The sequence below is a fragment of the Schistocerca nitens genome, chromosome 1, assembly GCF_023898315.1.
Source record: "Schistocerca nitens isolate TAMUIC-IGC-003100 chromosome 1, iqSchNite1.1, whole genome shotgun sequence".
Taxonomy (NCBI): Eukaryota; Metazoa; Arthropoda; class Insecta; order Orthoptera; family Acrididae; genus Schistocerca; species Schistocerca nitens.
In genome coordinates, this window is record NC_064614.1 from 1000431981 (window position 1) to 1000444935 (window position 12955).

The 12955-nt window shown below is 42.4% G+C and overlaps 1 protein-coding gene across 2 annotated transcripts in view; it reads left to right on the plus strand.

Annotated features, from left to right (window-relative positions):
• The window catches only part of LOC126195383 (uncharacterized), a 93353-nt gene that overhangs the window by 29375 nt on the left and 51023 nt on the right, over nt 1-12955 (plus strand). Inside the window, exons 3-4 of one of the 2 annotated variants that reach the window (XM_049933967.1) lie at nt 4689-4728; nt 9137-9175. In XM_049933967.1, the coding sequence (XP_049789924.1) occupies nt 4689-4728; nt 9137-9175 (79 nt within the window). The remainder of the gene's footprint in view (nt 1-4688; nt 4729-9136; nt 9176-12955) is intronic. The other variant, XM_049933977.1, reaches the window with a different exon arrangement.

Below are 12955 nucleotides of genomic sequence, written 5' to 3' on the forward strand. Positions count from 1 at the left end.
TAGTTTCTTCGTATCAAAATAGCTGTCTTCGCATCGAGACGTAGACGCAATGTGGCAAGAGCTGCGCTTAGCATCATGTGCTAGAGAGTGGTGTTGTCCTTCTTGTTATTATTATGAAATAGTCGCTTGAGTTCTTATATAAAATGTTAGAAATTCACGTCTAGCGGAAGTCCTCAAAGTTTGCGATGGAAAATTAGGTACATGTTGCATACTACATTGTATGTTTCTTCACTAAGATGCCATTTCTTGTTATACCATTCGTTGTTAATAACTTGATATTATAAATAAAAGCAAAATGAAACTGGAAGAAATAACCCGTAGAAAGACTGGAAACTCCTGTCGACAAAAATTGCCATTCATCAGTATATTGACGCCAAATTCACGTTCCTCTCTTTCACAATCTGACTGTAAATACTATAACTTTGTAATAAAAAAATTATAACATGCTCTGTGCCACCTATTACAAGCCCCTGTTTATGTAAATGCATTCCTAGGTCGTATACTGCAGCCAAATGTCTATATTAGGAGTCAAAGTGTGTAGCTGAATATATTCGTGCACTTCAGCAGAGTGCCTTTCACGACCCAATGCCATGGGAGCTGCGAAGTTACACAGTTACGTTAGTGTAGTTTTAGGTACCTTAATCGTACTGTTATCAGGCGATGTTCTGACCTTCAACTGACGTCACATAGGCGCCTCTTCATTGCAACATCTTCCACGTATGTGAGTGTTATATACTATCGTGCAATACGCTGACGCTATAGCCTTTTCTGGACTTGTACATCATCATTTTCAATCATTATGTAAAATAATGTGCCAACCAAAAATACTTTGGATTAACCGTTGGCAGCAAACCAACAAGGAAACTGCATCTCTTAAAGATACATTAAAAATCCCGCAATAGACAAAACTACTAACTGGTCAACATCAGTGTATGATACCCACCGGTTTTCTAGTTAGACATCTTACGCAGTGGTCAGATTGAAAGCTAGGCTAGTGCTCGTTTGTACAGCGTAAGTCTCAATCAATGAAGTCTGTAAGTTGATGAATTATGAAATGAATTAAGCCGAATCTCCGGAAAGTTATCTCTCTCATTGTCATTTGAGTAAATTCAAAATAAAGATGTTCATATTAACACAACAAATAAAATATTAAAAATAAAAAAATAGTCACTAATAATCATATGGCTGTGACGGAACCAGACTGAAAAATAGGATCGGTTGCACTAAGTACGTTAGAGACAGAATTAAGAAACAATTGAACATTTGTTTAAGGCTTAAATTACAGAACACTATATATTAAAAATCATAATCGCAAGACAATGCTTGATGTTCGTTGTGTAACAATAACGACTTCATAAGCAGTAATTCAACACATGGAGAAAGTATAATATCAGTGAAAAGGGAAGGATTCGTCAGATTACATGCGCACGCGCATTCTAACCAACAGTTCACACGCAGGAAAAAGAAACCATGGGGATCGTTGCGTACACCATACTTATGCACGATGGGCCAGAGAGTGTCGAGCTTTACAGGTCAACCGCGTGGTCAGTAGCTCGCATAGAAATTCTCAATTTCGGAAGTACATAAAATACGTAAACATTTAGAATAAATACAAACTGGTACAGTATTTGAAATTCAGGTCGAACAACGAACTTCAATATATGATTATGTTGAACTGAAGGCTCACACATGCGGAAGATGTTGAAATGCAGAGGCGACTATGTGATGTCAGTGGAAGTTCAGAACATCGCCTGATAACAGTACGATTAGGGTACCTAAAACTACACTAACGTAACCGTATAACTTCGCAACTCCCATGGCATTGGGTCATGAAAGGCACTCTGCTGAAGTGCACGAATATATTCAGCTACACACTTTGACTCCTAATATAGACTTTAGGCTGCAGTATACGACCTAGGAATGCATTTACATAAACAGGGGCCTGCAATAGGTGGCACAGAGCCTGTTATAATTTTTTTTTATTACAAAGTTATAGTATTTACAGTCAGAGTCTTTATCGTTAATTGTGAAAGACAGGAACGTGAATTTGGCGTCAATATACAGATGAATGGCTCGTGGTGTGGACGTACGTGGTCTAATTCAAATAATAAACACAATGTGAAACACCTAGTCCATGAAAGATATTCGAATAAAATAAAATTACAGCTATACAGAAGGTTATTATAGGAAGTCAAAGTAAGAGAAGATGAAGGTTCAGTACACCACACGAGAAGCAATAGGTTGCTATCGTCATCTCACGCGCCACAGAAAATGCGGAATTCACGAAATGTAATAAAATTGAAGCACGGAAACAGAATTTTTATCATGAACATACGGAAAACACACAACAGGTTCAGACATTGGACTCTCTAACTGAAATGAGAGGTAGGCTGGTCAAATCACTCTCCCATCGCTAAACTGTGATAAGACAAAGAATCAAGTTAAAGTAATTAAATATTAATAAGCATGATAGCACTCCCTAACTGAAATACATTCGAAGGTGTGATTCACAGTGGCTACGTGTGACGGAAACGTGTTAGCTTCTCAAGCTTAACCAAGTCTTACAAATTTGTAACCTACCTTACTAGAAATGAACTGAGCATGCACCCGCACTTACCGAAGTCCCGAAGTACAGTGTTTCAGGACCGAGGTGCACAGGTAGCAAAGAATGTGCTCCCTAGCTACCTACAACAACCTGTGCAATGGCTGCTGATCAGTTTACACTAATGTCTCTTTGACGCAGCAGAGCTCTACTTAAACTCTAACAAAAGTTGGCTAAACTGCCACTAGCACTCAGGGAACCCCTACCTGTGAACCAAAGTATATGACAGTATCACGAACTAATACCTATCCTCTTTCTCTAGCTGTTGAAATAAGGAGCAGGAAAAGGAACACACAAATCTAGCATGGTTACATAATAAACATGTTTTTAGGAGTTCATGTATACCTAATATACCTATAGATGTGTGAAACGTAAAATATAAGTAGAGAAATAGCAAAGTATGAATATTAAAGTGCCACTGTGCCTGTTTAATGAAACACTTAGCTGTTCATCCTTGTCCCCAAAAGCTCAAGTGTATAGACAAAGAGATTGCTAAGGCATACAAAAAATCCGAAATCACCTCATCGAAACCATATAGAGGCGTTTCAGAAGGACTGCATCCCTCCACAATAATCCACACCTATAAAATCTTAATCTGACCAATACTCCCTTTGATAATAAAACGTACTTTGCATATTTCCATTCAATAATGTCTTATCGAATAGTTTTTTTGGGGTAACTCACCACTTAAAGCATTGATTGGACAAAAGAGAGCAGTGAGAATAATTACTGGTGGACGTCATGTACGCACCTTTTCAAGCAGTTAGATATTTTTACTGCACCATCAGAGTACATATATTCGCTAATGAAATTCGTTACAAATAATCCATCTCAATTCGCGATGAACAGTGATGTTCATACGTGCAACACTAGAGGAAAAAATGACCTTTCCTATCCGTTATTGAAGCTGTAAGTTGCTCAAAAAGGAGTACATTATTAAGCAACAAAAATATTTAATCATTTGCCCAACAACATAAAGTGTCTGGCACGTAGCAGATAAAGTTTTAAAGCTAGCTTAAAATCATTTGTTTTGGACAACTCCTTCTACTCCATGGACGAGTTTCTGTTTCAGAAATGGTAAAAAAAAAAAAAAAAAAAGAATGTACCTCTTAATGTAGTTGCATGTGCAGAACTAAAAATTTCAGTAATATTAATATTAGCACTATTCATGTGTCTATATATATAATGTAATCTGACTTTTTCCACATCATATAGTTAAAATGATCAGGAAAATGATCTACGGAACATGACAAAACTAAAACTAAACTAAAATACGTCAATGTCACCTGGGCTACCGTACCACTAAACTTTTGACATCCGTAGCAACAATAACATCACTTGCAGTGTGTATCAGATTTATTTAATAGCGACCGGATTTGGTGATACAGGTCACCTTCTTCAACCCACTCTACGGCGCACAGTGATGACGTTTCAATGGACAATATCACTGTATTTCTAGTAAAAGGGGCAGAAACAATCAGCGTCCAGGGAACTTGTTGCATGTCGTGCAAGTTTTTGCAGCATGTCATCTCAGCTATTAGTAGCGCTTACATGGAGATGGTGTGTGTTGTATCACCGAGCTGCAATTAAATAAAAATAAAAAATTGTCTTTTAAGACAACAATATTTGTGATGAAATTTACAATGTAAGCGCTTTCGTTTCAATAATTTTGAGAAAATATAGATATCTTACATTTTAAATTGTTTCAGAATATTTTGCTTGTTCCAATTTTTATTGATGCTGCTTGTGGCCGGCTAGAGAATGAAGTGACAACAAAAAATAGCTGTTAGGTTCGGGTCAGCTAGACTGCAGTTTATACGGATTACGACGCGCTCACTCGCCATAATCAAACAATCGAACTGTCCCCGTTTAAAGCCTTAAGATATGAGAGTGTAGTTATCATATATTTTCCTCTTCCAAAAGTTTTAATGTGTCTACAATATCAAAATTTAATTTTTATTGACATTCAACAACATTTTGTTACTCCCACTGTTTTCCGCTCAGTGCATAGTGCAGTTTTATTTTCTTTCTCTTTTTTATAGTCTCAGTACGTACGAAATGGCAAACATCTTTTATTTATTTTCAGGTACGAGGCTTATTCGAGGCGATAAGTGACCTCCTTTTAGGTAAGCATATTTATTTACTTTCACGTGCAAGCAGGTTCTCTACTCTATATTTGTACAAACAATAAATCTGCAAAATTGTCTGTCTGTTTATCTGTTTGAACACGCTTCACCAATACTACTGCACGAATTTTCATGGAGTTTTGAAAGGTAGCTTGAGCATACCTTAGGGAAACATGGGCTTTATTTTATCAAAATCAGATCTCAGAAAAAGAACACAGTGATTTAAGCTTTACCTAAAACAGTTGTACACTACTGGACATTAAAATTGCTACACCAAGAAGAAATGTAGATGATAAACGGGTATTCATTGGACAAATATATTATACTAGAACTGACATGTGATTACATTTTCACGCAGTTTTGGTGCATAGATTCTGAGAAATCAGTACCCAGAACAACCATCTCTGGCCGTAATAACGGCCTTCATATGCCTGGGCATTGAGTCAAACGGAGTTTGGATGGCGTGTACATGTACAGCTGCCATGCAGCTTCAACACGATACCACAGTTCATCAAGAGTAGTGACTGGCTTATTGTGACGATCCAGTTGCTTGGCCACCATTGACCAGACGTTTTCAATTGGCGAGATATCTGGAGAATGTGCTGTCCAGGGCAGCAGTCGAACATTTTGTGTATCCAGAAAGGCCCGTACAGGACCTGCAACATGTGGTCGCGCATTATCCTGCTGAAATGTAGGGGTCCGCAAGGATCGAATGAAGGGTAGAGCCACGGGTCTTAACACATCTAAAATGTAACGTCCACTGTTCAAAGTGCCGTCAGTGCGAACAAGAGGTGACCGAGACGTGTAACCAATGACACCCCATTCCATCACGCCGGGTGATACGCCAGTATGGCGATGATGAATACACGCTTTCAATGTGCGTTCACCACGATGTCGCCAAACACGGATGCGACCATCATGATGCTGTAAACAGAACCTGGATTCATCCGAAAAAAATGGTTTTGCCATTCGTGCACCCAGGTTCGTCATTGAGTACACCATCGCAGGAGCTGCTGTCTGAGATGGAGCGTCAAGGGTAACCGCAGCCATGGTCTCCGAGCTGATAGTCCATGCTGCTGCAAACGTCGTCGAACTGTTCGTGCAGATGGTTGTTGTCTTGCAAACGACCCCATCTGTTGACTCAGTGATCGAAACGTGGCTGCACGATCCGTTACAGCCATGCGGATAGGATGCCTGTCATATTGACTGCTGGTGGTACGAGGCCGATGGGATCCAGCACGGCGTTCCGTATTACCCTCCTGTACCCAGTGATTCAATATTCTGCTAACTGTCTTAGGATCACGACCAACGCGAGCGGCAATATCGCGATACGATAAACCGCAATCGCGATAGGCTACAATCCGACCTTTATCAAAGTCGGAAATGTGATGGTACGCATTTCTCCTCCTCATACGAGGCATCACAACAACGTTTCACCAGGCAACGCCGGTCAACTGCTGTTTGTGTATGAGAAATCGGTTGGAACTTTCCTCATGTCAACGCGTTGTAGGTGTCACAACCGGCGCCAAACTTGTGTGAATGCTCTGAAAAGCTAATCATTTGCATATGACAGCATCTTCTTCCTGTCGGTTAAATTTCGCGTCTGTAGCACGTCATCTTCGTGGTGTAGCTATTTTAATGGGCAGTAGTGTATTACTGGAGCACAACTTCGTCCACGAACTGACCTCTAGATTATGTCCCATAAATGTTGTGGCATTCATGTCGAGCGATCAGGGTGACCAAATTATTGGCTCGAACTGTCCGGAATGTTCTTCAATCCAGTAGCGAACGACTGTGGTCCAGCGACATGGCACATTGTCACCCACAAAAATTCCGTCGTAGTTTGAGAACATGAAGTCCATGACTGCCTACAGATGGTCTCGAAGTAGCTGAACATAACCATTTCCAACCAATGATCGATTCAGTGGAACTAGAGGACCCATTACATAAACGCAGGGCACACCATTATGTAATTACCACCGGCTTGCACAGTACCGTGTTGACCACCATCAGCTCTTACCAACTGAAATCAGGACTCACCTGATCAGGCCACGGCTTTCCAGTCGTCTATGGTGCAACCAATATGGTCAGCCCAGGAAAGGTGCTGCAGGCGATGCCGTGCTATTGGCAACGGCACTCTCGTCGGTCGTCTGATGCAATTTAGCATTCACGCCAGATTTTGCCGCATTGTCCTAACGTATGCTTTCGTCGTACGTCGCACTTTAATTTCTTCCGTTATTGCATGCAGTGTTGCTTTCCTGTTATCACTCCCAAGTATGCGGAAACCCCTCTGCTCTAGATCGGTAAGTCCATTGTCAGCGGTGAGAGGTAATGCCTGAAATTTGGTGTTCTCGGCACACTCTTGACAATGTGTATACCGGAAGATGGAACTCCCTAATGATTTTCGAAATGGTACGTCCCGTGCGTCCAGCTCCAACTACCATTCCACGGTCAAAGTCCGCTACTTCCCGTTGTGCTGCGTGAATCACGTCGGATTCCTTTTCGTATGGATCACAGGCCTGCAGATGGACTGCCCCTTTATACCTTGTGTACGCGATGCTACCGCCAAACGCACATGCGCATATCGCTATCTCACGACTTCTGTCACCTGAGTGTACATCCAGTTTTATGATGGTTCAAATGGCTGTGAGCACTATGGGAGTTAACGTCTGAGGTCATCAGTCCCCTAGAACTTAGAACTACTTAAACCTAACTAACCTAAGGACATCACACACATCCATGCCCGAGGCAGGATTCGAACCTGCGACCGCAGCGGTCGCGCGGTTCCAGACTGTAGCGCCTAGAACCGCTCGGCCGCCCCGGCCGGCCAATTTTATGATGTGTGTGGATTTCAGATATCTGGATAAAAATCTCAATTCGGAATTTAATCCGCAAACTGTTCTCGGGTATTTTTCGGTCGCTTTTCTCTTCTCTAACCTCTCGCAAATGAGTTACGTTCGTGAAAAATCACATCGTAGTCCAGACTCCACGTCAAACACTAAGCCCCCAGTAACGTCCTGGGTACGTCAGTTCAAAGCTAGACAGAGGATAAGGGTATACCACCTCCAATGCGATCACATCCAGTTGAGAACTGTGGCGTGCATGCCAAACTTCGGGTTGGGTACAGGTTCACTTAACGTCAAGTTCGATTCTGAACGGTGTATCAGATGCGCTATTATCTAAAATGCATCCACAAAAGGCCTTCATTTAATTTGACACTGAAAACGCCGATTTCCTGGCTCCAAACGGAAAACAAACCACAGCCATTGGCCTGGCATACACCAAGTCCACACACGACCATAAGCGAACCAAAACGTGTACTGCGACACTGTGAAGCTTCCTCTTACTGCCCCGAAAAGTAATGACACGATTGCACCACCCTTAGCGGCGTCATGCATCCTTTGAAATCGATGGCTTCTGAGAAACTTAATGATCCAGAAAACTATGTGCTTTCGAAAGATCATTCCGTCACCGAACACCACACTTTTGCAGCAGAGCACAGAAAACGTCTATCATAACAGATTTGACGTTTAGAATACTTCAGAGTTACGCACTTCCTGTAAATGAACACCTTAAACTTACCATAGCGACGATTTGTTCAATGGTTCGATGACATTTCCACTTCACAAAAAAATTTTTAACAGTGAACCTGGACACATTTAACTGCTGCTTATTCTTTGTGACATAATACCTGATGTTTTGCATCCCTGCAGTCGCGTGCAGTTTCATAAAGACAGCCTTTTTATCATACTGTTACAACTGTTAATAATATAAAACTATTAATAATTATAGTCCTGGTGAACATATGCGATGGCAGCCATCTTCAGAATTGAAGATGGCTCCTGGAGTCCCAATCCTGTTCACTTGCTTCTGTGATAGCAATAAATAGTTTCACTTATCTTTGTCTGTTGACTCGTTCTGACAGAAAATGAAGTTTTAACCCGGACACAATCCACCGCCTCTCTTGTAAGCCTTTGAGGCGCATAGCCTGCCCTCAGGCACTTAGCATCCAGTGGATACGCGGAACACACTAGTCAATGACCTCCCTAACACCAACATTAATTCACGCCTCAACCCAGCGTGATTTTCCCCTTCTTAAATCATCAGCTTTGTACGTAATGGGGAGAGCTTGCAGATGCGTGAGTTGAAGTTTGCGTTAGAGAGGACTCTGGACTAGGGTAGTCCAGGCAGAAGTGTTAGTCACAATGCCAGCGTGATATTGTGGATAGCATATCCAGTAGCTTGTCCAAGCACTTTCTGCTACTTAGCGTACAGTTGACCTGCAAATGTTCATTCAAGCATAATGATACTTTGAAAAGTATCCCCCAACAGACACATTAACTTCAGGCAGCTACCAGCGATGTCTCACATTTTAGAGCGACAGTTAACTAACGACTTTTTTTTTCAGGTATCGCAGGAGGTCGTAATGGGCACGGGTGGGATTACCGTAAGTATTCCATATTTCAGAGATTAATTACTTCTACATTTACATCTACATCTACATGACTACTCTGCAATTCACATTTAAGTGCTTGGCAGAGGGTTCGTCGAACCATAACCATACTATCTCTCTACCATTCCACTCCGGAACAGCGCGCGGGAAAAACGAACACCTAAACCTTTCTGTTCCAGCTCTGATTTCTCTTATTTTATATTTATGATCATTCCTACCTATGTAGGTTGGGCTCAACAAAATATTTTCGCATTCGGAAGAGAAAGTTGGTGACTGAAATTTCGTAAATAGATCTCGCCGCGACGAAAAACGTCTTTGCTGTAATGACTTCCATCCCAATTCGTGTATCATATCTGCTACACTCTCCCCCCTACTACGTGATAATACAAAACGAGCTGACCTTTTTTGCACCCCTTCGATGTCCTCCGTCAATCCCAACTGGTAAGGATCCCACACCGCCACAGCAATATTCTAACAGAGGACGAACGAGTGTAGTGTAAGCTGTCTCTTTAGTGGACTTGTTGCATCTTCTAAGTGTCCTGCCAATGAAACGCAACCTTTGGCTCACCTTCCCCACAATATTATCTATGTGGTCTTTCCAACTGAAGTTATTCGTAATTTTAACACCCAGGTACTTAGTTGAATTGACAGCCTTGAGAATTGTACTATTTATCGAGTAATCGAATTCCAACGGATTTCTTTTGGAACTCATGTGGATCACCTCACACTTTTTGTTGTTTAGAGCCAACTGCCACCTGCCACACCATACAGCAATCTTTTCTAAATCGCTTTGCAACTGATACTGGTCTTCGGATGACCTTACTAGACGGTAAATTACAGCATCATCTGCGAACAACGTAAGAGAACTGCTCAGATTGTCACCCAGGTCATTTATATAGATCAGGAACAGCAGAGGTCCCAGGACGCTTCCCTGGGGAACACATGATATCAGTTCAGTTTTACTCGATGATATGCCGTCTATTACTACGAACTGCGACCTTCCTGACAAGAAATCACGAATACAGTCGCAAAACTGAGACGATACCCCATAGGCCCACAGCTTGATTAGAAGTCGCTTGTGAGGAACGGTGTCAAAAGCTTTCCGGAAATCTAGAAATACGGAATCAACTTGAGATCCCCTGTCGATAGCGGCCATTACATCGTGCGAATAAAGAGCTAGTTGCGTTGCACAAGAACGATGTTTTCTGAAACCATGCTGATTACGTATCAATAGATCGTTCCCTTCGAGGTGATTCGTAATGTTTGAATATGTATGTGCTCCAAAAACCTACTGCCAACCGACGTCAGAGAGATATAGGTCTGTAGTTAGATGGATTACTCCTACTACCCTTCTTAAACACTGGTGCGACCTGCGCAATTTTCCAATCTGTAGGTACAGATCTATCGGTGAGCGAGCGGTTGTATATGAGTGCTAAGTATGGAGCTATTGTATCAGTATAATCTGAAAGGAACCTAATCGGTATACAATCTGGACGTGAAGACTTGCCCGTATCAAGCGATTTGAGTTGCTTCGCAACCCCTATGGTATCTACTTCTAAGAAACTCATGCTAGCAGCTGTTCGTGTTTCAAATTCTGGAATATTCCATTCATCTTCCCTGGTGAAGGAATTTCGGAAAACTGCATTCAATAACTCCGCTTTAGCGGCACAGTCGTCGGTAACAGTACCATCGGCACTGCGCAGCGAAGATATTGACTGCGTCTTGCCGCTTGTGTACTTTACACACGACCAGAATTTCTTAGGATTTTCTACCAAATTTCGAGACAATGTTTCGTTGTGGAACCTATTAAAGGCATCTCGCATTGAAGTCCGTGCCAAATTTCGCGCGTCTGTAAATTTTAGCCCATCTTCTGGATTTCGCGTTCTTCTGAACTTAGCATGCTTTTTCCGTTGCATCTGCAACAGAGTTCGGACCTGTTTTGTGTACCACGGGGGATCAGTTCCATCTCTTACCAATTTATGAGGTATGAATCTCTCAATTGCTGTTGCTACTATATCTTTCAATTTGAGCCACATCTCGTCTACATTTGCATAGTCAGTTCGGAAGGAATGGAGATTGTCTCTTAGGAAGGCTTCTAGTGACACTTTATCCGCTTTTTTAAATAAAATTATTTTGCGTTTGTTTCTGGTGGATTTGGAAGAAACGGTATTGAGCCTAGCTACAACGACCTTGTGATCACTAATCCCTGTATCAGTCATGATGCTCTCTATCAGCTCTGGATTGTTTGTGGCTAAGAGGTCAAGTGTGTTTTCGCAACCATTTACAATTCGCGTGGGTTCGTGGACTAACTGCTCGAAATAATTTTCGGAGAAAGCATTTAGGACAATCTCGGAAGATGTTTTCTGCCTACCACCAATTTTGAACAAGTATTTTGGCCAACATATCGAGGGAAGGTTGAAGTCCCCACTAACTATAACCGTATGAGTGGGGTATTTATTTGTTACGAGACTCAAATTTTCTCTGAACTGTTCCGCAACTATATCATCGGAGTCTCTACTATAACCGTATGAGTGGGGTGTTTATTTGTTACGAGACTCAGATTTTCTCTGAACTGTTCCGCAACTATATCATCGGAGTCTGGGGGTCGATAGAAGGGGCCAATTATTAACTTAGTTCGGCTGTTAAGTATAACCTCCACCCATACCAATTCGCACGGAGTATCTACTTCGACTTCACTACAAGATAAACCACTACTGACAGACACAAACACTCCACCACCAATTCTGCCTACTCTATCTTTCCTGAACACCGTCTGAGACTTCGTAAAAATTTCTGCAGAACTTATTTCAGGCTTTAGCCAGCTTTCTGTACCTATAACGATTTCAGCTTCTGTGCTTTCTATTAGCGCTTGAAGCTCAGGGACTTTCCCAGCACAACTACATCAATTTACAACTACAATTCCGACTGTTCCTTGATCCAAGTACGTCCTGTATTTTCCTTGCACCCTTTGAGATTGCAGCCCACCCCGTACTTTCCCGAGGCCTTCTAACCTAAAAAAACCGCCCAGTCCACGCCACATAGCCTCCGCTACCCGTGTATCCGCCAGCTGCGTGTAGTGAACTCCTATTCAGTGGAACCCGAAACCCCACCACCCTATGGCGCAAGTCAAGGAATCTGCAGCCAGCACGGTCGCAAAACCGTCTGAGCCTCTGATTCAGACCCTCCACCCGGCTCTGCACCAAGGTCCGCAGTCGGTTCTGTCAACGATGCTGCAGATAGTGAGCTCTGCCTTCATCTCGTAAGCAAGACCGGCAGCCTTCACCAAATCAGATAGCCGCTGGAATCCAGAGAGAATTTCCTCAGATCCAAAACGACACACGTCATTAGTGCCGACATGTGCCACCACCAGCAGCTGGCTGCACCCTGTGCTCTTCATGGCATCTGGAAGGACCCTTTCCACATCAGGAATGACTCCACCCAGAATGCACACGGAGTGCACACTGGATTTCTTCCCCTCCTTAGCCGCCATATCCCTAAGGGGCCCCATTACGCGCCTAACATTCGAGCTCCCAACTACCAATAAGCCCACCCTCTGTGGTTGCCCGGACCTTGAAAACTGAGAATCATCCTCTGATACAGGGCAGGCAGCTGCATCTGGCTCAGCCAGAGACAGTGCCTGAAACCGGTTTGTCAGACGCACCAGGGAGGCTTTCTGATCAGCCTCCGGGGACTTGCCTATTGATTCACTTGGGCACTTTTAATATTTTGTATTAAATTTGTTCTCCTGTTTGTACGGAATTTGACTGCATTGGA